The sequence below is a fragment of the Trachypithecus francoisi genome, unplaced genomic scaffold (assembly GCF_009764315.1).
Source record: "Trachypithecus francoisi isolate TF-2019V2 unplaced genomic scaffold, Tfra_2.0 Lachesis_group2, whole genome shotgun sequence".
Lineage (NCBI taxonomy): Eukaryota > Metazoa > Chordata > Mammalia > Primates > Cercopithecidae > Trachypithecus > Trachypithecus francoisi.
The window spans coordinates 150072899-150100005 of NW_022681465.1; the positions used below are offsets into that span (position 1 = coordinate 150072899).

General features: G+C 42.7%; 1 protein-coding gene across 2 annotated transcripts in view; it reads right to left on the reverse strand.

The window, feature by feature from the left end:
- NDFIP1 (Nedd4 family interacting protein 1) overlaps positions 1 to 24740 on the reverse strand; it is a 62573-nt gene extending 37833 nt beyond the window's left edge. For both annotated transcript variants that reach the window (XM_033180814.1, XM_033180813.1), the window contains exon 1: positions 24462 to 24740. In XM_033180814.1, coding sequence (XP_033036705.1) covers positions 24462 to 24524 — 63 coding nt within the window. In that variant the 5' untranslated portion in view covers positions 24525 to 24740. The remainder of the gene's footprint in view (positions 1 to 24461) is intronic.
- Between the last annotated feature and the right edge of the window lie 2367 nt (positions 24741 to 27107).

The following is a 27107-nucleotide window of genomic DNA, read 5'->3' on the forward strand; positions in this document are numbered from 1 at the left end:
CAAGGATAGGAGGGATATACTTTGAGTGACCGTGATAGATAATAAATAGCTGTTGGACACTAGATTTTTTTTTCCTGTCATATAATTTCTGTTAAAATTCTGATCAATTTTACTAACCTTCAAATACGATTTTATTTTTAATTTTTTAAATTTTTTTATTTTTTTTGAGACAGGGTTTCACTCTGTCACCCAGGCTGGAGTGCAGTGGTACGATCTCGCTCACTGCAACCTCTGCCTCCTGGGTTCGAGTGATTCTTCTGCCTTAGCCTCCCAAGTAGTTGGGATCACAGGCATGTGCCACCATACCTGGCTAATTTTTGTATTTTTAGTACAGATGGGGTTGTGCCATGTTGGCCAGGATGGTATCAAACTCCTGACCTCAAGTGATCCGCCTGCCTCCACCTCCCAAAGTGACGGGATTACAGGCATGAGCCACCACACTCGGCTGAAATATGATTTAAATGGCATTTTTTCCAAATAGAGCTATACAATTACCTACACAGGCCATATAAAGTAGAGTTTAATACACAACTACCTACGCCTCCATCACTAAGAGATAAATAATCCAATCACCTGAGAATTCAGATAACCTTTCACTTTCTCACACCCAGAGTGTGCCCTTACTCTTGTCCTGATTACCTCTGCTCCTCTCTATGTGCTGAGCAGACTAGAATGGCTCCCCAGAAGAACCCTAAAACTCTTCCATTGTTCCCACTTCAGATATATCACAATCTGCCATGGTACCTCTGGCCTTGATGACCTTCAATTTTAAAAAAAATTTATTTACAAATAGGTGCTACTAAGGTTTTGTTCTCAAGTCACACCTGTAATCCCAGCACTTTGGGAGGCCGAAGTGGGCGGATCACTTGAGGTCAGCAGTTTGAGACCAGCCTGGTCAACATGGTAAAACCTCGTCTCTACTAAAAATACAAAGATCAATCAGGTGTGGTGGCGTACACCTGTAGTCCCAACTACTTGGCGTACACCTGTAGTCCCAACTACTTGGGAGGCTTAGGCACACGAATCGCTTGATCCTGGGAGGTGGAGGTTACAGTAAGCCAAGAGCAAGCCACTGCACTCCAGCCTGGGCGACAGAGCGAGAGTCTGTCTCAAAAATAAATAAATAAATAAATAAATAAATAAATAAATTAAATAAAATAAAATAAGAGGGTTGTTTCCCCTCCTTATCACCTTCCTCTGTATCTAGGTACTATTGTTATTAAAAATAAATGACATTTTTATGAATCTCCAACACAGAAATCATATATAGTTCTAATTCTAATAGAAACAAACTTGAATTTAACAAGTTTAAGACATTATACCCTACAGATTTAAACTATTATTTGAGTCCAAGAACACTTCATCACTGTCCTCCTCGCTAAGTAGTTCTAAAATGAGTTGTTTTTCAGCAATAGCAGAACTGGGGCTAGGATTAGGGATAAGCAAGGGGCAACATTTATAACTGTAGCAAATGGCAGGACCTAAAGGCACTTAAAAGTCATTCTTGGATTCTCTATATTTACTAAGAATGGGAGAACAACAAAAAACCCTGCACTAAACAAAACCCATAAATCCTTATGTATGAGAAAAGGAGCCGGGCGCGGTGGCTCAAGCCTGTAATCCCAGCACTTTGGGAGGCCGAGACGAGTGGATCACGAGGTCAGGAGATCGAGACCATCCTGGCTAACACGGTGAAACCCCGTCTCTACTAAAAATACAAAAAACTAGCCGGGCGAGGTGGCGGGCGCCTGTAGTCCCAGCTACTCTGGAGGCTGAGGCAGGAGAATGGCGTGAACCCGGGAGGCGGAGCTTGCAGTGAGCTGAGATCCGGCCACTGCACTCCAGCCCGGGCGACAGAGCAAGACTCCGTCTCAAAAAAAAAAAAGAGAAAAGGTATCAACATATACCTCAGAATTCATACAAACAAACAAAGCACATGAAAAATAATGCTGAACTATCCAGTAAGTCCATAAAGTTGCAAGTATTTTCGTTACTTCATTTTTTTTTTGGTTTGGTCCTACTTAAATAGCAAGGAAATTCTTATAAGTTTCAAGTTCCTTCTTTAAGTTATTAAAAATAAGTATCAGAAAGTTCTGGGTCAATGCCTGAACTCTAGCTTTAAATGTTATTTATCACTTCTATCTTAGAGTTAATTTCTAAAACTTTTACCTTAAAATGCAATTTTTAAAGCTCTCATTACCAGCTCACTACTTCTGCATAGTCCCTAAATCCTACCAAAACAAGATGGTATAATTACAAAGCACATTTCTTTTGGTAAACAGCTGAGTATGCTATTTTACTGTTCAGAAATAATCATTAAGTTTGTGTGGCCTGTACATTTACTTTATACATTGTAAATATAAACTCTGTCATTCTAATAGCACCAAATTATTTACATTCAAGAAAAATTCTCTATTTAACTATTAATTAGGAGAAAATATTTTAAATAATTCTGACAAGAGAAACTAAACAATAAAAAGGCAACCCAATTATAAAATGGGCAAATGATGTGAATAGACATTTCTCCAAAGAAGATAAACAAAAGGCCAGCAGACACAAAATGCTCAACATCATTAAGTCAGCAGGAAAACGCAAATCAAAACCAAGACTCAATACCACTTCATGCTTACTAGGATGGCTATAATCAAAAAGACAGACAATAGCAAGTGCTGAGTATGTGGAGAAAAGGGAACTCTAATACACTGCTGGTGGGAATGCAAAATGGTGCAGCTGCTGTGGAAAAGTTTGACAGTTCCTCAAAATAAGTTAAACACAGACTGAAAACACAGTGGCTCAGCCTGCAATCCCAGCACTTTCAAGAGGCTGAGGCAGGAGGATCACTTGAGGCCAGGAGTTTGAGACCAGCCTGGGCAACACAGCAAGATCCTGTCTCTACTAAAAATTTAAAAATTAGCCGGGCATGGTGGCACACTTGTGATCCACCTACTCAAGAGGCTGAGACAGGAGGATCACTTAAGCTGAGGAGTTCAATGCTTCAGTGAGTCCAGTCCAGTCTGTTGCTCAGTCTGAGCAACAGAGTGAGATCCTGTCTCAGACAAAAACAACATAGATTTATATTAACATCAAGCAATTCCACTCCAAGGTATATACCAAGAGAACTGAAAACAAGTTCACACAAAAACTTGTACATGAATCTTCACAGTAGCATTATCCCTAATTGCCAACAATGTTCATCAACTTACGAATAGATCAACAAAATGTGGCATACCTGTACAATGAAATATTATTCGTCCAGAAAAAATGAGGTACTGACACATGCTGAAACATGAATGAACCTTAAAAACATTATAGTACAAGAGGCCGGGCGGAGGTAATTCCAGCATTTTGGGAGGTCGAGGCAGGCAGATCATGAGGTTAGGAGATTGAGACCATCCTGGCTAACACGGTGAAACCCTGTCTTTACTGAAAATACAAAAAAATTAGCCGGGCGAGGTGGAGGGCACCTGTAGTCCCAGCTACTTGGGAGGCTGAGGCAGGAGAATGGCGTGAACCCAGGAGGCGGAGCTTACAGTGAGCTGAGATTGCACCACTGCACTCCAGCCTGGGCGACAGACTGAGACTCCATATCAAAAAAAAGTAAAAAAAAAAAAACTATAGTACACCAAAGAAGCCAGTCACAAAAGACCATATATTGAATGCTTCCATTTACTATAAAATGTCCAGAAAAGGCAAAATCCATAGAGACAAAGTATATCAGTGGTTGCCAGGGGCTAGAGAAGGGGGAGCAACTGACTGCAAATGGGTCCAGGTTTCTTTTTGGGATGATAAAAAAGTGTTTTAGAATTAGGCAGTGATAATGGTTTCACACCTGGTGAATATAATAAAAACCACTGAATCGGATGGGCGTGGTGGCTCACGCCTATAATCCCAGCACTTTGGGAGGCCGAGGTGGGGGGATCACGAGGTCGGAAGTTAGAGACCAAACTGGCCAAGATGGTGAAACTTCGTCTGTACTAAAAATACCAAAAAAAATTAGCTGGGCGTGGTGGCACGCACCTGTAATCCCAGCTATTTGGGAGGCTGAAGCAGAGAATTTCTTAAACCTGGGAGGTGGAGGTTGCAGTGAGCTAAGATTGCGCCACTGCACTCCAGTCTGGGCGAAAAGCAAGACTCCGTCTCAAAAAAAAAACAAAAAAACAACAACAAAAAAAAATTGAATCATACACTTTAAAAGTATTTTCTAATTTTTAAAAGCAAACCTATATAAACATAAATTGTATTTAAAACAAAACATTCCAGCCGGGCGCGGTGGCTCAAGCCTGTAATCCCAGCACTTTGGGAGGCCGAGGCGGGCGGATCACGAGGTCAGGAGATCGAGACCATCCTGGCTAACATGGTGAAACCCCGTCTCTACTAAAAATACAAAAACTAGCCGGGCGAGGTGGCGGGCGCCTGTAGTCCCAGCTACTCGGGAGGCTGAGGCAGGAGAATGGCGTAAATCCAGGAGGCAGAGCTTGCAGTGAGCTGAGATCTGGCCACTGCACTCCAGCCCGGGCGACAGAGCAAGACTCCGCCTCAAAAAAAAAAAAACAACATTCCTCCAAGTATTATTCTCTGGCTAAATGTCCATGCCCTTCAATGGGAAGGAATGGGTCCTGATCATACCAATATACCCAGAGCTTAACACAGAACACACATTTGTGAATGAATGAAAACAAAAAAGAGGAAGAGCACACTGAATTATAAACTACTTATAGTAAAAAAAAAAAAAAAAAATCCTTAATGTTCTCTTTTCCTGAAGAGAAGAATTATTAGGATCAAGAGATCAAAGAAAAGTCCAGTTAACATCCTATTTTAAGAGCTGAGGAAAAACATCACTTTTTTCCTACTTCAAGAGTTTGAAAAAGATGACTTTTTTTGTTGCTCTTGTTTTTTATGAGATGAAGTCTCGCTTTGTCACCGAGGCTAGGGTACAGTAGCATGATCTTGGCTCACTACAACCTCCACCTCCCAGATTCAAGCAATTCTCTTGCCTAGCCTCCCGAGTAGCTGGGATTATAGGCCCCTGCCACCACACCCGGCTAATTTTTGTATTTTTAGTAGAGACGGGGTTTCGCCATGTTGGTCAGGCTAGTCTTGAACTCCTGACCTCAAGCTATCCACCTGCATTTGCCTCCCAAAGTGCTAGGATTACAGGCGTGAGCCACCGCACCCAGCCAAGATAACTTTTAAAAACCAAATCTTCGGCCGGGTGCAGTGGCTCATGCCTGTAATCCCAGCACTTTGGGAGGCCGAGGCAGGCAGGTCTCGAGGTCAGAGTATTGAGACCATCCTGGCTAATACGGTGAAACCCCATCTCTACTAAAAATACAAAAAATTAGCCGGGCGTGGTGGGGTACTTGTAGTCCCAGCTACTCAGAAGGCTGAGGCAGGAGAATGGCGTGAACCCGGGAGGTGGAGCTTGCAGTGAGCCGAGATCGTGCCACTGCCAGCCTGGGCGACAGAGCAAGACTCCATCTCAAAATAAAGAAAAAACAAAAAAGCTTCAAGTTGCTCATGCGGAACCAAAAAAAAAAAAAAAGGAAAAAACCCACCAAACCAATCACCAGATTTAGACTATCCTCAATATCTCTCACGGAAAAGATACGTGCAAATCCTCTTAATAGCAAAATGAAAACACATTTAAAAATCAAAATTTGCCAAAAGAAAAGTGAAGTAATCAGAATAATGCTTTAAAAAGTCAATACAATAACAGATGAAAAGAATACCCTAATTTTGCAGTAAATCCCCTCAGAAAGGCTAACCGTTCGTAAAGCTTTCTATTTAAAATTTTTGTGGTTATCATCACTGTTAATATGTATCCATATAACTGATGAGTACAACTTGGTTTGGAAAGAGAAAATGATTTGTTAGAATGAGTCCTTAGAAATGAAAGCACAAATACTGTGACCTATGATCATCAATTTTGTGGGGGTTTTTTCTGATCTTTCTATTCTTTACGTAGGTCCAAGTAACAAGTGAAGGCATGCCATCCAAAGAGAAAGGCAAGGAACTAGGAGAAATCAACCCTCATCCCAGAAGGCACTAATTAGCCAACCACGGCTATGGTAGTAGCGAGGTTTTGGGGGGGCACCAGAAAATTATCATCAACCTGCCAACCCCTGGGATCTGTGTCTGACATCCAAGTATTTCTAGTACTGATAGTTCCACCAAGGTATCACCAAGCAATAATCCTCAGTGTTTTCTGACACCCAGCTTGAGAAAAACCTACAGCCAAGAGCCTTTGAGGTTAATGGTAGGCCCCCGATGGGTCATGATCTTACAAAGACTAGGGAAATAAGGAGGGACAATTGTTCAATATTTCCAAATAGTATTTTAATAGCAAGTCTCTCTGCTCATGAACATATAACATTTTAAATTAAGAAGTAGCATCTACACTATTTATAACCAGTTCATATCCTCAGTAATGTGAGTTCTTCCTTTTCTCACTTCTTGGTTCCGTAAGAAAATTCAGGCTTAGTTCAGAGCTCCAGGGCCCATTTGAGAAGGATTTAAAGCCCTAGAGAAAGACAAGTTGAAAAGGAGACTAAGCACCTGGCTCCCTGACTTTGACAGAATAGCAGGAATCGGTCATCTTTTGTTTATAGAGTAAACAATACTAAAAATAGTGGCTGTATCAGACTCATTTTAAAATAATTTATATAAAATCTAGTCCATAATGTAAACGCAAAGGTGGTAAATACATTGTTTTAACCACCCACCACCCCATATGTAGATTTCATCTAAGATATATTAAAGCTCTAAAATAGAAACATAGAAGCAGAAACAAGCTCCTAATTATTTGTCATTTAAAATGATACATTAAGCAGCCCCTTCCAAAGGGGAAAAAAAAGTCACAACAGACCATGGACTACAACTGGCATCTATTCAAGAATTATTTTGGCCGGGCGCGGTGGCTCAAGCCTGTAATCCCAGCACTTTGGGAGGCCGAGATGGGCGGATCACGAGGTCAGGAGATCGAGACCATCCTGGCTAACATGGTGAAACCCCATCTCTACTAAAAATACAAAAACTAGCCGGGCGAGGTGGCGGGCGCCTGTAGTCCCAGCTACTCAGGAGGCTGAGGCAGGAGAATGGCGTAAACCCGGGAGGCGGAGCTTGCAGTGAGCTGAGATCTGGCCACTGCACTCCAGTACGGGCGACAGAGCGAGACTCCGCCTCAAAAAAAAAAAAAAAGGAATTATTTTATGGCTGGACGTGGTGGATCACACCTGTAATCCCAGCATTTTGGGAGGCTGAGGTGGAAGGACTGCTTGAGCCCAGTTCAAGACCAGCCTGGGCAATGTAGCAAGACCCTGCCTCTTAAAAAAAAAAAAAAAAAAAAAGAATTCTTCTAGATTTCAAGCACAATTTTTAAAAATCATTTGTTTGGGCCAGGCACAGTGGCTCATGCCTGTGATACCAGCACTCTGGGAGGCCAAAGTGGGAGGATTACTTGAGGTCAGGAGTTTGAGACCAGCCTGGCCAACATGGTGAAACCCCATCTCTACTAAAAATAGAAAAATTAGCTGGGTGTGGTGGCACGCCCCTGTAGTCCCAGCTACTTGGGTGGCTGAGGCACGAGAATCACTTGAACCTGGGAGGTAGAGAGTGCAGTGACCTGAGATTACCCCACTGCACTCTAGCCTGGGCAACAGACAAGACTCTGCCTAAAAAACAAAACAAAACCAAAACACACACACAAGAACTCTACTATTCATTCAGAAGACACCATCAGGAAAATGAAAAGAAAATCCAAAGAGCGGGAGGATATATTTTTCAGAAAATGGACTTATATCCAAAATACATAGAAGAACTTCTTAAAATCAATAAGGAAGCCATTCAATAAAAAAAGGGACAAGACTTGAATAGACATTTCACAAAAAAAGATATCTAAATGGCCAATAAACTTACAAAACGGTGCTCTATTTCATTAGTCATTATAGAAATGAAAATTAAAATCACAGATGATGACCAAAATAAAAAGCAGAAAATACCAAATGTTATTGAGGATATATAATAAACAGAACTCTCTTTTTTTTTTTTTTGAGACGGAGTCTTGCTCTGTCACCCAGGCTGGAGTGCAGTGGCCGGATCTCAGCTCACTGCAAGCTCCGCCTCCCGGGTTCACGCCATTCTCCTGCCTCAGCCTCCTGAGTAGCTGGGACTACAGGCGCCCGCCACCACGCCCGGCTAGTTTTTTGTATTTTTTTTAGTAGAGACGGGGTTTCACCGTATTAGCCAGAGATGGTCTCGATCTCCTGACCTCATGATCCGCCCGTCTCGGCCTCCCAAAGTGCTGGGATTACAGGCTTGAGCCACCGCGCCCGGCCTATAAACAGAACTCTCACACTACACTACTGATGGGAGTATTAACCTGTACAAGTACTTTAGAAAACTGTTTGCCGGCCGGGCGCGGTGGCTCAAGCCTGTAATCCCAGCACTTTGGGAGGCCGAGACGGGCGGATCACGAGGTCAGGAGATCGAGACCAGCCTGGCTAACACGGTGAAACCCCGTCTCTACTAAAAATACAAAAAACTAGCCGGGCGACGTGGCGGGCGCCTGTAGTCCCAGCTACTCCGGAGGCTGAGACAGGAGAATGGCGTAAACCCGGGAGGTGGAGCTTGCAGTGAGCTGAGATCCGGCCACTGCACTCCAGCCTGGGTGGCAGAGCAAGACTCTGTCTCAAAAAAAAAAAAAAAAAAAAAAAAAAAAAAGAAAACTGTTTGCCAATATCAACAAAAGATGAATTTACACATATCCAGCAATTCCACTCCTAGTTATATGTCCAACAGAAACATTTATATATGATACCAAAAGACATATAAGGAGAGGCAAAGCAACAGTATTCATAAAACTGGAAATCACTGAAATGCCTATCTACAGTAGAACAGGTAACTAAATTGTGGTATTTTCACAAAATGAGACAGCAGTGTGCATGAATAAACTGTAACTCATACGGGTAAATTTTGCAAAATCATGTTGAGCAAAAGCAGTCAGACTCAAAACAGTATTTACTGTATGATCAGGTTCATATAAAGATTTTTTTAAAGAACAGGCAAACTAAACATACCAGTGAGTATGCCCTGGGAGGAGAGTGACTAGAAAGGCCCTGAAGGGACCTTTTGGAGTGCTGGTAATTCTGTTTCTGGATTTAAATACTAGTTAGCTGTGCAAGTTCAGTTTGTAAAAATTCATTGAGCTGCACATTTATGATTGTACATGTTTTTATACATAAATCATACTTCACTAACAATTCAGAAATGGGAGAAGAAAAACACTGTATGAGGAATAGTGATGATGCAAACTGTGAGCCCTCTGTGGACTGAGACCTTTGCATGGTTTATCACTGCATTCACCCCAGCACTTACCAGTGAGTGGCACAGCATGGATACATTAGTGAGTGTTGGCCAAAACAGGCATGGAGGTGGATTTCTAACAGAAACTTACCTGAAGAAACAGCAGCTATTCTTTATACCATCTTAACTTACCAGTTCACATCTATGAAAAATATTCATATTACTTTACAAATCTCCAAATAAATGCACAGGCTATGCATGTAGCCATACACAGATGACTGCTATACCTGTAGAGAGGACAGTGATGATGGTTTCAGGAATGGAGAGCGGCAGTTATGGTATCCCCATCACTACTTAGCACAAGGAGTGCATTTTAAACATGGAAGAATTGAGGAGAAACATGGCCTTATAAAGCAACTAAGGCAAAGCAGCTCTCTCCTACTGACTGATCTAAAAGAATATGTGTGAAACAAACAAACTTTCTTTCTTTTTTTTTTTTTTTTTTGAGACGGAGTCTCACTCTGTCGCCCAGGCTGGAGTGCGGTGGCCGGATCTCAGCTCACTGCAAGCTCCGTCTCCTGGGTTTACGCCATTCTCCTGCCTCAGCCTCCGGAGTAGCTGGGACTACAGGCGCCCGCCACGTCGCCCGGCTAGTTTTTTGTATTTTTTAGTAGAGACGGGGTTTCACCGTGTTAGCCAGGATGGTCTCGATCTCCTGACCTCGTGATTCGCCCGTCTCGGCCTCCCAAAGTGCTGGGATTACAGGCTTGAGCCACCGCGCCCGGCCGAAACAAACAAACTTTCAAAAAAGATTGCTATGATTTGGATGGTAATCACAGGTCTCTGATTTATTATTATTTTGCATAACGTACATATATACTCTGTATCCTTTCATATGCATCCATAATTTCACAATAAAAATGAAAAGAATAGTATGGCTCTATAGTTACCAATTTTAAAAAGAAATAACAGAAAAGAAACACCAAGGAGAAACAGATATCTCCAACCTTTATCTCTTTAGAAATGAGCAGTGTTTAACATTTAGTATTCACTTAACATTTAGTATGCACTTAGCAAGAAGTGCTCAGATGTTCAATTAAAGTTTATTTTATATATGAAGGAAAACTTATCTTGATCACAATGTAATTCCTACAGTATTGTTTATTCTAAAAATAACCAATTGGCATATCCCAAAAATGGAATATTCTACATTGAAAAGGCAGTGAAATCAAATGTAGACACTGAAAGACAGTGACAGAGCCATGCCTAGAACCCAGGCTTGCATGTTGACTGTAGCCTGCTCAGCTCTGATAGTGAGAAGTTCCAAAAGTTATGCTTGCTTATTAGCCTAGAGTAGAGCATACTCAGGCAGACATTATGGGTGGGAAAGGTATTCTATTCAGGAGACTCCACCTTGATTCAGGCCTGGTCATGAGGTCCTCTCTTCCTGCAAGAACAATGAGAGCCAAAAAGTAGGTGCATCGAGCATTTAATACCTTTCCTATTAAACTATCATCACAGAATGTTTCGTTCTACAAGTATTCAACTGCTAGGTTAATTTAACAACACTCATTAAATGTGTCAGGCCACAACTGATGTGGGGTCTGGGGACAGAACAGTGACTTGGCTGGTGTTTTTGGCCTAAGTCTGCAAGTTTAGCAAATGAAACACAAAGAAGTAATTACAATTACTGTATAATGTCCAATTAAAGATTAGACACTTGCGTCTTATTCCTCCTGAAACCCTCTTAAATATAAATGTGAGTAAAATGTTGCTTGTTTAAAGGCAAAAGACTTACAAGCAACAGGAAAGGAAGCAGCAATTAATTTCTGAAAGCTAGAAGCAGGATGACAAGTGGTAACTGACTCAGCAAACCCAAGAAAGCTGAATCCTAAACCAGAAAGCCAAAAAACAACCGTTTTGTATCCCCCAAAAGCTCAAGAACTGGTGGCACCAGGTACTGGTAGAAGTAGAAGTGAAAACGAGATTTATAAACAGACGAGATTGGGCACGTTCAGGGTGGTACGGCTGTAGACGAGATTTATAAACATAAAGAAAGTTTGGGCCGGGTGCAGTGGCTCATGCCTATAATCCCAGCACTTTGGGAGGCCAAGGCAGGCAGATCGCCTGAGGTCAGGAGTTTGAGACCAGCCTGACCAACATAGTGAAACCCCGTCTCCACTAAAAATACAAGAATTAGCAGGGCATGACGGTGCATGCCTGTAATCCCAACTACTCAGGAGGCTGAGGCAGGAGAATTGCTTCAACCCGGGAGGAAGAGATTGCAGTGAGCTGAGATCGCACCACTGCACTCCAGCCTGGGCAACAGAGCGAGATTCTATCTCAAAAATAATAATAATAATTATTATTATTATTTGATAACAAATAGCTAAATAAACACTGAATTCTATAGAGAAAGAACTGTGATGATTAAAGGGACCTGGGTTTTATCTGTAGTGCTTTCAATTTTTATAGGATTGTATTTCATAGTTAATCAAAATTTAACAACGAGTCTAAGATGAATTCGGTAATAGATAATGAGCGTTATACTATTCTTGCAACTTTCTCTAAGTTTAAAATTAATTCTAAAAAAAATTTTCTTTAAAGGTACTTTAAAAAGAAAGCAAACATGATCATTAGAAAATTTGGAAAATTAAGAGAAATCAGTCCTACCATTTTTCATAAAATGTGTTGTTTAAAGGGAAAAAATAAGACAGTATGCATTTGTGAAAATTTATAGAACTTGATAGCACAAAGAAAGAATCTTAAGGCATGCAAATTTTTAAAATCCACTTAGGTGGCTGGAGGATGTATGCAAAATGTGACAAAACAAGATAACTGTATTATAAATGTTCGAAACAACCTCACTCAAGTGGGTGGAGGAACAGATGTTGACCTAAGGAACATTTGGAAATAAGTAGTTTTTAAGACTAAAGGCAAAAGGAACTGTACATATGCTTTGTCCTGCAGTGGTTATAATACTATTTCCCACAGGGGTGTGGGTTAACAATTCTGATACAACTTACACATGTATATCAGAACTGAAGAATTATGTAAATGGATGGTGGAAGTGAGCCAGGTTTCTCAATGTTGGAGTGGGAGTTTATAGATAAGGGGAGGAGGCTACAGCGACCCATATGGTAATGAATTAGAGGTGGAGATACTAGTATGAACTTATGTTCAGCTTAATATAAATAGATGGTACACACAGAAATAGTTACAGATGTGTGTATCCACAGATTAATATACAGACATATATATAGTTCCTTGCTCTGTCAGCTTAGAAGGCCTAAACGCAATGACACCCTAGTAGCAAGGAGCACAGATCTTGGTTTGTAGTATTATTTTTCAATAAAAGGAACCTTGGCTCCTTGGAAAAATGCCTGATTCTAGGATAGTGCAGGAAATATATAAGATGAGCCTAGTGCCAAAATGTATGGAAGTAGTTAAAAAAAAAAATCCACAATGATGGAGGTATGCAATTTAAGCAATAAAATAAAGCAGTTATTGGATTATAATTAGAAGAATAAAATATTTATGAGTCTATACAGATATAAACACTAAACAAATTATCAGAGAAGAGACAAATGTCCCACGCAGGAAAATTCCAAATAATTTATGTCAATGCTTTGCCCTCAGCGAGGTGTTACATAACTTCCCACTCCTTATGTGTGGACTATGTACAGTGACTTCCTTCCCAAGAGTAAGTATGGAAAGAGGGGTAACAAGTATCTTTACAGAAGAGAAAACTGACAAACACTACCTCAGCCAGGTGATCAAGGTCAATGTCAACAATAAGTCATGCTGACAGTGTACATTCTTGATATGATGTGATGAGAACAGGACTTTACTTGTGGTCTGCCCCCAAATCCACAACCCCAGTCTAATCATGAGAAAAACATCAAACAAACCCCAATTGAGGAACATTATACAAAGACCTGACCAGTACTCCTCAAAACTGCCAACGCGGCCGGGCGCGGTGGCTCAAGCCTGTAATCCCAGCACTTTGGGAGGCCGAGGCGGGCGGATCACGAGGTCAGAAGGTCGAGACCATCCTGGCTAACATGGTGAAACCCCGTCTCTACTAAAAAATACAAAAAACTAGCCGGGCGAGGTGGCGGGCGCCTGTAGTCCCAGCTACTTGGGAGGCTGAGGCAGGAGAATGGCGTGAACCCGGGAGGCGGAGCTTGCAGTGAGCTGAGATCCGGCCACTGCACTCCAGCCCGGGCCACAGAGCAAGACTCCGTCTCAAAAAAAAAAAAAAACTGCCAAGCTCATCAAAAACAAGGAAAGTTTGAGAAACTCACAGCCAAGAGAAGCCTAAGGAGACAGGATGACTAAATGTAACGTTACCACATTATATCATCCTGGATCCTGGATGGGATCCTGGAACAGAAAAAGGACGTTAGGTAAAAACTTAGAAAATCTGAATAAAGTACAGACTTTAGTTGATAACAATGTACTAATATTTGTTCAATAATTGTGAAAAATGTACCACACTGATACAAGATGCTAATAGGGAAAGGTGGGCATAGGGCATATAGAAACTCTCTACTGTCTTCTGTGTTTCCGAAAAATTCAAAATGTTTCAGCTGGGTGTGGTGGTGTATGCCTGTGGTCCCCGCTACTCCGGAGGCTGGGAGGGAAGGATCGCTTGAGGCAAGGAGCTTGAGGCCAGCCTGGGTAGCAACATAGCAGGAACCCATCTTAGGGGAAAAAAGTTCCAAAAAGTAAAGTCAAGGCCAATGTCAACAATGATAAGTCATGTTGACAGTGTGTATTCTTCATATGATGTGATGAGAGCAGCACTTGTGGTCTATGTGAAAGTACAGATTTATTTAAAAAACATTTAAAGCGAAGGAAAGGTTAAGAAGAAAGCCTGAAGATGCAGGGCTGCAGTGAGTTGAGATTGCGCCGCTGTACTCCAGCCTGGGTGACAGAGTGAGGCCCTGTCTCAAAAAAAAAAAAAAGCCTGTAGAACGCACACCAAATTTGAGGAGCAGTTACAGCCCTGGGAAGAGATAGGAAGGAAAGGGAAATCAAGTTTTTCTTTAGAAAGTTACTGTCTGAATCTAGCACATGAAGAATGTATTACTGTATAATACAAAATGTTTAATTTTAAATACCACATTTAAGCATTGAATGATAAAGAAAACGAAATCATTATTAAACAGGCACCACTCCCTAAGCCCTTATATCTCTATTCATAAACTGTCCAGTCTGCAGACAGACCTCCAACTTGTATTCAAGCCCCTGATTACAGTAACTACTAATTGATATTGCTGAGATAAACTAATTTAAAAGACAAAAACAGAAAAACTGTCAAAGATTATGCTAAATTGCTCAGGGATAAGAAATATATTATACATATGGGCCGGGCACGGTGGCTCATGCCTATAATCCCAGCATTTTGGGAGGCAGAGACAGGCAGATCACTTAAAGCCAAGAGTTCGAGACCAGCCTGGACAACATGGTGAAATCCCGACTAAAAATACAAAAATTAGCCAGGCGTGGTGGAATACGCCCGTAATACCAGCTACTTGGGAAGCTGAGGTACAAGAACCTCTTGAACCCGGGAGGCGGAGACTGCATTGAGCCGAGATCTCACCACTGCACTACAGCCTAGGTGACAGAGCCAGACCTGTCTCAGAAAAAAAAAAGAAGAGGAGACAAAAAAAGAAAAGAAAAGAAAAATACATATGAAGGTAGGCTGGGCATGGTGGCTCACACCTGTAATCCCAGCACTTTGGGAGGCCGAGGGGGGCAGATCATTTGAGATCAGGAGTTCAAGACTAGACTGGCCAACACGGTGAAACCCTGCGCCTACTAAAAAAACAAAAATTAGCCGGGCATGGTGGCGGGTGCCTGTAGTCCCAGCTAATTAGGAGGCTGAGGCAGGAGAATTGCTTCAACCTGGAAGGCAGAGGTTGCAGTGTGCTGAGATTGCACCACTGCACTCCAGCCTGGGCAACAGAGGAAGACTCTGCCTCAAAAAAAAAAAGAAGAGAAAGAAAGAAAGAAAAGAAATATACATATAAAGGGAACTGCATTAATCAATAAGAAAATATTTCACTAGGAATGTTCTTAAACTTCATCAGTGCTAGTATTTAGGACATTTAATATAAATTATGTTATTCAGAAAAATAATGAGTAAGCCTTATTGTAAGAGCAGGATGTGCTAAGTGTTATCAGGTTATACTTGCTTTACTACCATACTTGATCAAGTTAACAAGACATATCACACAGTCATCCGTCAGTATTTGCTGGGAACTGTTTCCAGGACTCCCCACAGATACCAAAATCTGAGGATGCACAAGCCTCTGACATAAAATGGTATAGTATTTACATATAACCTACCTCATGTACTTTAAATAATCTTATAACACTTTTTTTTTTTTTTTTTTTTTTTGAGACGGAGTCTCGCTCTGCCGCCCAGGCTGGAGTGCTGTGGCCGGATCTCAGCTCACTGCAAGCTCCGCCTCCCGGGTTCACGCCATTCTCCTGCCTCAGCCTCCCGAGTAGCTGGGACTACAGGCGCCCACCACCTCGCCCGGCTAATTTTTTTGTGTTTTTTAGTAGAGACGGGGTTTCACCGTGTTAGCCAGGATGGTCTCGATCTCCTGGCCTCGTGATCCGCCCGTCTCGGCCTCCCAAAGTGATGGGATTACAGGCTTGAGCCACCGCGCCCGGCCAATCTTATAACACTTAATACAATGTAAATGCTATGTAAAATAGCTGCTATAGTGTATATTTTACTTGTATTATTATTTATTATTGTATTGTTATTTTCCTCATTTTTAATCCACAGTTGGTTGATTCTGCAAATGTGCAACCTGTGGATACCCAGAGCCTACTCTGACTCATATCCCTACCTAGTCAACCACTAGAAGCAATTACCACTGGAAAGTATGTCAAACCCAAAAAATTTCATACATGATATTTGCCAGTTGCCTAGCTTACTGGCAACAATGACTTGAGAAAAAGATAAATCATCAAGCCAATTTTCAGTACGAATGGAACAGAAGTATTAAAGTTGCTTTATCTAAATTGTCCATTATTATAAGAATATAGGTTGGGCGCAGTGGCTCACACATGTAATCCCAACACTTTGGGAGACCGAGGCAGGCTGATCACTTGAGGTCAGGAGTTCAAGACCAGCCTGGCCAACATGGTGAAACCCCATCTTTACTAAAAATACAAAAAATCAGCTGGGCATGGTGGTGGGCACCTGTAATCCCAGCTACTCAGGAGGCTGAGGCAGGAGAATCGCTTGAACCTGGGAGGCAGAGGTTGCAGTCAGCCAAGATAGTGCCACTGCCCTCCAGCCTGGGCAAGAAGAGGGAAACTCTGTCTTTTTTTTTTTTTTTTTTGAGGCGGAGTCTCGCTCTGTCGCCCCGACTGGAGTGCAGTGGCCAGATCTCAGCTCACTGCAAGCTCCGCCTCCCGGGTTTACGCCATTCTCCTGCCTCAGCCTCCCGAGTAGCTGGGACTACAGGCGCCCGCCTCCGCGCCCGGCTAGTTTTTTGTATTTTTTAGTAGAGACCGGGTTTCACCATGTTAGCCAGGATGGTCTCGATCTCCTGACCTCGTGATCCGCCCGTCTCGGCCTCCCAAAGTGCTGGGATTACAGGCTTGAGCCACCGCGCCCGGCCGAAACGCTGTCTTAAAAAAAAAAAAAAAAGGGCCGGGCACGGTGGCTCAAGCCTGTAATCCCAGCACTTTGGGAGGCCGAGATGGGCAGATCACGAGGTCAGGAGATGGAGACCATCCTGGCTAACAGGGTGAAACCCGTCTCTACTAAAAAAATACAAAAAAAAAAAAAAAAAGGCCGGGCGTGGTGGCTCAAGCCTGTAATCCCAGCACTTTGGGAGGCCGAGACGGGCGGATCACGAGGTCAGGAGATCGAGACCATCCTGGCTAACATGGTGAAACCCCGTCTCTACTAAAAAATACAAAAAACTAGCTGGGCGAGGTGCCGGGCGCCTGTAGTCCCACCTACTCGGGAGGCTGAGGCAGGAGAATGGCGTGAACCCGGGAGGCGGAGCTTGCAGTGAGCTGAGATCCGGCCACTGCACTCCAGCCTGGGTGACAGAGCGAGATTCCGTCTCAAAAAAAAAAAAAAAAAAGAAAAGAAAAAAGAATATAATTCTTCTAAGCTGTTGTACTTGTTCAAAGATAAAATAAGAACATTTTAAGAAACCAAAATAATTATTTTAAAGCCCTAAAAACAAATAAATCTGAGGATGTCACTTGAATCTCTTCGAGCCTTTTTTTCTTTCTTAATAAAAACAGGAAGTTACTCTCATGGTAGGATTTACTTTATACTCTAGCATAAAATAATGAAACATAATTGATGTATAGGATAAAACAATTTGAAGTTATGTGCAGTCAAACTACTACTGGTGGCATCAGCTTAGAGCAAAATTCCCTAGAGCAGTTCAACTGGGCCTTGATTTCTGCTCAAACCAGGAAGCGCTGCCCTGTTTTCAGGACACAGTATGACTAAGCCAAACAAATCTTGCCTAACAAGTGGTCACCCATGGGATCAGGTAAGAAAACAAGGATAGATTAACAGGAATCTGTCACTGCTACAAAAAAAAAGCATGAGGCTTGGTAAGAGTGAGACCAATCAATACAAACGACAGTTAGTTATGGATCCACAGCACGACACTGACAAATCCTGTTTCCATACTCCTCCCAGATTACGAGAGCTCTCATGATATATTCCTCAAGTGATATCTTCTTGAAATATCATACCATTTGTTTTCTTTTAGAGTTACACATATAAACATTTATCAATATATGATTTCTAGGATTCGTTTCAAAATAATGTGGTGAGTATAAATGAAATAATATTGGCCATTCATTCACAATTGCTGAAGCTAGGTGATGGTGCAGAACCTTTCTTTTTTTTTTTTTTTTTTTGAGATGGAGTCTCGCTCTGTCGCCCAGGCCGGAGTGCAGTGGCCGGAACTCAGCTCACTGCAAGCTCCGCCTCCTGGGTTTACGCCATTCTCCTGCCTCAGCCTCCCGAGTAGCTGGGACTACAGGCGCCCGCCACCTCGCCCGGCTAGTTTTTTTGTATTTTTTAGTAGAGACGGGGTTTCACCGTGTTAGCCAGGATGGTCTCGATCTCCTGACCTCATGATCTGCCCGTCTCGGCCTCCCAAAGTGCTGGGATTACAGGCTTGAGCCACCGCGCCCGGCCAACCTTTCTTATACTATTCTATTATTGTATGTGTTTGAAATTTCCATAGTAAAGGTTGAAAATGTAAACATCATGAAGAAATTACTCCTATAACTCAACAATGAAACAAAAAAACTCAACTCGAAAATAAGCAAAGAACTTGAATACTCATTTTCTCTAAAGAAAATATCAGGCCGGGTGCGGTGGCTCAAGCCTGTAATCCCAGCACTTTGGGAGGCCGAGACGGGCGGATCACGAGGTCAGGAGATCGAGACCATCCTGGCTAACATGGTGAAACCCCGTCTCTACTAAAAAATACAAAAAACTAGCCGGGCGAGGTGGCGGCGCCTGTAGTCCCAGCTACTCCGGAGGCTGAGGCAGGAGAATGGCGTGAACCCGGGAGGCGGAGCTTGCAGTGAGCTGAGATCCGGCCACAGCACTCCAGCCTGGGTGACAGAGCGAGACTCCGTCTCAAAAAAAAAAAAAAAGAAAATATCAACGGCTGGCCGGGTGTGGTGGCTCAAGCCTGTAATCCCAGCACTTTGGGAGGCCGAGACGGGCGGATCACAAGGTCAGGAGATCGAGACCATCCTGGCTAACATGGTGAAACCCCGTCTCTACTAAAAAACACAAAAAACTAGCCGGGCGAGGTGGCGGGTGCCTGTAGTCCCAGCTACTCGGGAGGCTGAGGCAGGAGAATGGCATGAACCCAGGAGGCAGAGCTTGCAGTGAGCTGAGATCCGGCCACTGCACTCCAGCCCGGGCGACAGAGCGAGACTCCGTCTCAAAAAAAAAAAAAAAGAAAATATCAATGGCCAATAAGCACATGAAAAGATGCTCAATATCACTAATTATTAGGGAAATAGGGATTAATACTGCAATGAGATACCACTTCACACCCATTAGATGGCTACTATCAAAAAAACAAAAACAAGAGAACAAGTATGTTGAGGATATGGAGAAATTGGAATCCTTATACATTGCTGGTGGGAATACAAAATGGTGAAGCTGCTATGGAAAACAGTATGGGAGTTCCTCGAAAACTTAAAAATAGAATTGCTGTATAACCCAGCAATTCCATTTCTGGGTATATCCAAAAGAACTGAAAGCAGGGACTTGAAAGATATTTGTAGACTCATGTTTTTTTATAGCAGCATTACTCACAATGACCAAAAGGTAGAAGCAAACCAAGCATCCATAAACAAATGAATGCATAAACAAAATGTGGTACATATATAAAATGGACTATTACTCAGCCTTAAAGAGGCAGGAAATTCTGACACATGCTACAACATGGATGAACTCTGAAGATATTATGCTAAGTGATATATGCCAGTCACAAAAGGACAAATGCTATCTAATTCCACTTATGAGAAGTACCTAGAGTAGTCAAATTCACAGAAAGTACAATGGCAGTTTCCAGGGGCTGGAGGAGGGGGGAAAGGAGAGTTATTGTTTAATGAATATGGAGTTTCAGTTTTGCAAGGTGAAAAAGTTCTGGAGATGGACTGGTTCCACAACAATGTGAATGTACTTAATGCCACTAAACTATATACTTAAAAACGGTTAACATGGTAAATTTTATATGGATTTTACCACAATTAAAAGTTTTCAAAGGAATAATTTATCCGTCTTCCTAATATTTTTATAAATTTTCTTTGATCCCTGACCATGTAGGCCACAAATACAGCATAGAACTTAAGACACTTTGACATAACCTAAGAGGCATTCTGCGATATAATTATAACTTCTTTTGGAACTGAAAAACAAGCAAAAATCCCACATAAGCACTATTCGTTCCTTCCTCCAGGATCATTACTTCATCTAATAATTTAACATGAATATGGTTTGACCTATCAGAGACGAAATTCTTACGCTCATCAAAATATTCCTCCATAATCCTGAGAGAATTTATCCAAAACTATACCATTCCAAAAGCTGCTCTATAATGTCATCAAACTATAATACAGAGTATTGATGATGCTTACTTCTTTAGCAGGTAATGAGGCAAGTCCAGAACTAAGCATTCTGTAATCTGTTTGAACCTACAAGGCAGTGTCATCATCACCCACTTACACTGAATTGAAATCCAAGTATCCCAAAATACTTGGAATGAACTGGCAAAATTCACGCACAGATCTACTGCAGAAGATCTGCGTTCGTCTACGGATGAACGGGAGTTAACGTCCTCAGAGAGAGAAACATGCAACAGGTTTCTCAGCACTCAGTATGGGCCTACTTAGGTCTTTCTAAAATAGTGCTTCCATACTGTCTGAGACACAGTCTCAGTTTCAAAATGAAAAAAAAAAAAAAAAAACACAATGCCACAGGGAACCTATAAACCTAGCCTCTTTTTTGGGGGGAGGGGGTGGGCAGAGTCTCAGGTGGGCAGAGTCTCGCTCTGTCGCCTAGCCTGGAGTGCAGCGGTGCAATTTTGGCTCACTGCAACCTTTGCCTCCCAGGTTTCTCCTGCCTCAGCCTCCTAAGTAGCTGGGACTACAGGCACCCGCCACCACACCCAGCTAATTTTTTGTATTTTTAGTAGAGACAGGGTTTCACCATGTTAACCAGGATGGTCTTGATCTCCTGACCTCATGATCCACCCACCTTGGTGCCTTTGTTTTTTTTAAGACAGGGTCTTGCTCACCCAAGCTGGAGTACAGTGGCGCGATCCCGACTCACTGCAACCTCTGCCTCCTGAGTTCAAGTGATTTTCCTGCCTCAGCCTCCTAAGAAGCTAGGACTACCGGTGCATGCCACCACTCCCAGCTAATTTTTGTATTTTTAATAGAGATAGGGTTTTACCATGTTGGCCACGATGGTCTCAATCTCTTGACCTCATGATCTTCGTGATCTGCCCACATCGGCCTCCCAAAAAGTGCTGGGATTACAAGCGTGACCCACCTTGCCTGGATGTTTTTTGTTTTGTTTTGTTTTGCTTTTTTGAGACAAAGTCTCACTGTGTCGCCCAGGCTGGAGTGCAGTGCACAATCTCGGCTCACTGCAACCTCTGCCTCCCAGGTTCAAGCAATTCTCCTGCCTCAGCCTCCCAAGTAGCTGGGATTACAGGCGAGTGCCACCACACCTGGCTAGTTCTTATATTTTTTAGTAGAGACAGGGTTTTGCCATGTTGGCCAGGCTGGTCTCGAACTCCTGACTTCAAGTGATCTGCCCGCTTTAGCCTCCCAAAGTGCTGTGACTGCAGGTGTGAGCTACCGCACCTGGCTGAGCCTAGCCTTTCTGCATAGTCTGTCACTACTATGCTAAATTCAAGTTGTCCACATATTACGCTACCAATAAAAAGACTATAAAGACAAAACTGTGTTTGCATTTATGAATCATACAGTTTTCCATTACATTTACTTGGTGAGAAAACTAGCTCAATTTGATTAACCAGATCAAATAGAAGTCAGAACAGCCCTGTGTGACAACCAGAGTATCATGCTCCTATCAAGTTGCCTGGACAATTCACCATCATTCTATAATTCAAAAGCCTTTTAAATATGTATATTCTCTGACCAGGCATTTCCATGTCTAGTAATTTATGCTAAGGAAACGGCTGAAGATGTATGTAAAATAAATTTCAATGAAAAAAACTATAAACATTCTTAGTGATCAAAGACAGGCAATTAGTTAAATTACGATTCATCCATACAATTACATACCATGCAGACATTAAAAATATTTTATATAGAAAATGTTAATAACATTGTGTGAAGAACATTACAAAATAGAAATATGAACCCATTTCATTATTTATCTAGTATGCCTTTGTAGATACATGTGCATGATACACATATGCAAATGTATGAATGCACATGTCTGAGAACAAGATACACATGGACACGTGCAAAAGTATGTGCAAGTATGATCAGGGGCTCATAAAACTGCACACGAATGTACAAAGATATGTCTGTACATGTATATATGGGTACATAAGAGAATACATATGCATATGCATATATCTGCTAATGCATACACCTATATTTGGACTGTGAGCCTGTGTTTTAAGTAGGTGAGCGTGTGTATATCCTTGTAATCACTACTTAGCAGCTTGTGACCTTGAGGCAAGTTACTGAGCCACTTTCAGTCTTTGACAATGAGAACAAACCCTGGTTCATGAGGGTTTGGTATGGATTAAATTTAAAAAAAAATGGACGTAAATTACTTAGTACTGTGATTGCTGCATAAAAAAAATCAATATTAGCTTTCCTTCATTCCTTATCTGTACACACATACACTGATCTATAACATAGCTATAAACCCACAAGAATGCACATTAAAATATTACCTTCGGTTATCTAGTTGGTTTTTGTTTAGGGAGGGTATTGCAGTTTTTTGGGCTTTCATCTTCTACAATTTTTCTAGAAAGATTTTTGTTTTGTTTTTTTTGATACTTCAATTCTGCATAATTAAAAAATATTAAACGCCACACTAAGGAATACATGATTTTGATACTCCAGCAAATTTTTTGTATTCTAGCAGTATATCGGCATTACCTAATAGCTCAAGAAGATGGCAGTACAAAGAAAAACCACAGTTGTTCTGCTTGTTCGCCTTATCCAAGTCAGGATGAAAGCGATGAAATCAGATGATAGTATACAGTATGGGTGATTTGCAAACACTGTTTAAAAGTCACTTTGCAAAGATGTCACAGTTAAGTGACATCTGTCATTCCCATTTTATTAAAGCAGTAAGGAACCCACAGGCTGCCCAAGGTCATACAAAAAAAGCATGTGCTAGATCCATGTGCTCTGAAAAGATCTAAGGATTAACTGCATTGCCACAATTTGGGCCGTGTTTATAAAACCAAGAAGCGAAATTCTTAACTAGTCATTTTAGGAGTCCAACCCTGAGTGGGGGCGGACTGCAACACATGGCTCATGATAGCAAAACAAACCAGTAACCAGCCGCACCAGGGTTAATGTACGTTTTCATCGTACTGGCTTTCCTTATTTCTAAAATGTAAAATTGTAGATCGTCTAAGATAGGACATTTTATTTGATAAAAGCAGGATTGACATCTGTATGCACCGAAACCATGTGAAACATGGCAAACACAAGCCGTTATTTGCGGTTCCAGTCAACATCAGTTTACCACCTGGCTCAATTCCCACAATTACGATATGATAGATTAACACTTCTAAAAATCCTGCAGAAGGTCTCTAAATTTCCTGGGGGAACTTAGCTACAGACGGGGAGTGAAACAAGCAGCTCTTTTCCCTGGGGCCTCAATTTATAAATCAGACCCGAGAAAATGATCCAATCATTCCCTATACATTTCCTCCCCAGCTATGCCATCAAATTTCTTCAAACGTCACTTCCAAGCATTTAAAATACACCCGGCACACGCCCTGCAGACTTCATCGTAGCTCTCCCTTTTGGGGCATCACCACAGCCAAACATCGCCTCTTCCAAATCTACTGCAAACTGCGGGTTTGTCTCTTGCTTCATTTTTTACTTTTGTCTGAAAACGGAGGCGAGGGGACTGGGTTTCGACAAACTAGGCTCTGAAACCCTGAGCAATAGCATCTTGCTGTGGGGAGCTATCGGCAGCAGCAGAGATTTTAATCTTTTCTCACCACCCAGTTTCCGTTTCTTGCTTTTTTCTTTCTTTCTTTTCCAATGACATCAAACCAAAGGTGGAAAAATGAAAAACGAATGCCTCAGACCGATGCCGCCTGTGGCTCTCGGGTTCTGACTCAGGGACCCGCCCGCCCTGGGAAATGCGGGAAACGAGGCCGGGAGGAGGGCTTTCCACCGCCGGAGTCCCACCCGGGGTCGCAGAGGGGCAGGCCGGGCCCGCGGCAGCCTCGAATCCGAGCCGGGGGCCCGACCCGCCCCTCCAGGCCCAGCGCGGCCTGCCAAGCCCCGGCGTCGAGTTGGCCGCGGGCCGGCCAGAGAGGCCTGAGACGGTCAGCGGGCAGGGCAGAGCCGGGGGCCGGAGTCCGGGGCGGGACTCGGGCGCCGCTTACCTGCTGGTACCGGCTGCCACAGGCCGGCTCGACCGCCGCCAGGGCCGCCAACGCCAACGCCATGGCGCAGCCGGCAGCAGGGAAGGAGAGCGAGCGAGCAAGCTAGCTGAATGGGCGCGGCCGCTGCGGCCTGGGAGCGCTGGGAGGCCGAGGGGGACGCTCCTTGGGTGGGTCTCGATGGCCGCCGCTGCTCCCGAGCCAGACGCTCCTCTCAGGCTGTAAGCACCGCCGCCGCCGCCGCCGAGGCTCCGACGCGGCCCCTGGGGAAGAGGCGGGGACTACGGCGACGCTACGCCGCCGCCCCGCCCCCGACTCGCACCGCCCTGCTCGGCCCCGCCGGGCCTACCCTAGCCCTGAGCCATCGCCCCGAGGTGCCCCGGCCCGGGTGTAGTTGCTCCGACGACCTGAGCCTCCGAGGCTCAAGTGTTGTATTCGATTCCACTAAAAACGAATTACTAGCAGGCCAGCCCAAAGAAAGGGCGATGCTGCTGATAAGCACCTCGAGCCAAGCACTGAGCTTCACCTACGTCCCCTCATCCAGCCTTCCCCACAACCACCCTGACACAGGAACCACAGCACAATTCTCCAGGTCGTTGGCAACCAGAGAGGTCGACAATCTTCACAGCAGCGACCTGATCCCTGGTGTCTGGCAGCAGAATCGTGGTTCTTATTCACTCCCTTCTTGTATCTGCCATACTCATAAACCAGGAGTCAGCCAGCGACAGGGAGGGGGCCAAATCTGGTCTGTCACCGTGACTGTGAAAAGTACGTGAAATTCAAGTTTCAGTGTCCATAGATAAAGTTTTATTGGAACACAGCAGCACCCTTTTGTTTATTATGGCCTGCAAACCCTAGAATACTTGCTATCTGACATTTTACAGTAAATGTTTGCTAACCCTAAATCCTTGAGAACTGCTTGGATCTCAAATCCTACTTAGGGTGGATGATTATAATAACACCCTCATGTTTATGCAGTTCTTTAGTATTTTAACAGCCTCATCTGCGGAATCAGAAACCATATTTTCCAAAAAAGCTCCCCGAGTCGGTGACATGGAAGTCAAAACTTGAAGGGTTTGGCCATGCTAAAGGCTTTCCTGGCCACAGGAACAGGTGCAAAGGGTGGTCCAGAGAGAGATTGCCTTGTGGAAGAACAGAAAGGATGCTGGCATAGCTGCCATATAGGAGATACAATTATCAGTGTTTCACAGATGAGGAAGTTATGCCCAAAGAAGTTAAATATCTCACCCAATGACACAGAGCTACTAAGGGGTGAAGCTGGAATACAACTCCATTAAGCCAGCTTTCTTAACCAGTATTGCACAACTAAATTATAAGCTTTGTGAAGACAAGAGTATTTGTCTTTTAAATCTTATTACCTCCCAATGGCATCTAGCACAGTATAGTTATATAGCAGGCTTGCAAGCTCTGTTTCTTTCACACCTAGCCATCTGCAATTGCTTCTACCCACATGTCCTACACAGAAAAAAAAAAAATCTTCCATCTCTGAAGCTTGTTGCAATTCCCATTCTTCTTCATTGCCTTTCCAAGTTGGCAGTGTAGAGGTCATATTAATATGATTATTGTCTTAGCTTCTAATTTTGAAGTTTAGTTAATTATGTATTTCAAAAGAGAGCAGTGTTTCGAACACACCCTGAGGTTTCTGTATATATGAGAAAATTGTAATTAATAAAAACTCTAGGTGTTTAGCATCTTCACTTTGAGTTCCTCTCAGTATCCAAACTTCTCCATATCTGTCGCTATTTCCAAGTATTAGTCTCACATATTAACATGCTGGAAGAGTGAACAAATGTAGCAACATTCCAAGCTCTGAAGTCTATTTAGAGGCTCCTTACTCTGTCCCTCAGTTGTTGTTTTTAATCCAGAAAAACAACCTTTAAATGTAATCAGGTACAGTGAATCAAACATAATGTCCTGCCATGTAATCTTGTATAAAGGGTGCAAAAATCTAATCTGAAATTTTTAAAAATTTCAGCAGTGGAAAGTACAAATCCAGACTTCTTTGTCCAGATTGTCTAAATTTACATGTAAGAAAGAATAAAAAAGAATTTGTCCACTGGGCGCAATGACTCACATCTGTAATCCCAGCACTTTGAGAGGCTGAGACTCGAGGATCACGTGAGCCCAGGAGCCAGGAGTTTGAGACCAACCTGGGCAACATAATGAGACACAATCTCTGAAAAAAAAAAGAAAGAAGAATTTGTCAGCCTGCCACATATGGCTATTGGAGCAACAACTGCAATCTTTAGGCATGTCTGCAGTGCTGTGGCTTTTGTGGAAAAGATGTTGCCACCCTTCTCTTTCTTTCCTAAATTACTTTCTCCCTCAATATCTATATGCTCCCTGCATGCAGACACAAATCTTTATCATAATATAAATAACAGGCTTTATCATAGAAATATTTTCCATTGAAAGTAAAAGAAAACTGATCTCCAACTTCCAATCTCTTTTCCTATGTCCTCAACCAAAATGTTTTGTAGTCACGGTAAGGATTTTGGTTTTTTTTTCTTGAGTTCCCCAAAGCCTCTAATAAGTAAATTGAGATTATTTGCCTTGATTCGATGGGTGGATAAATTGGAGAATTGAGAAATTGAGTCACTGCTATATTAGGCCTCCAGCTGGCAGGCA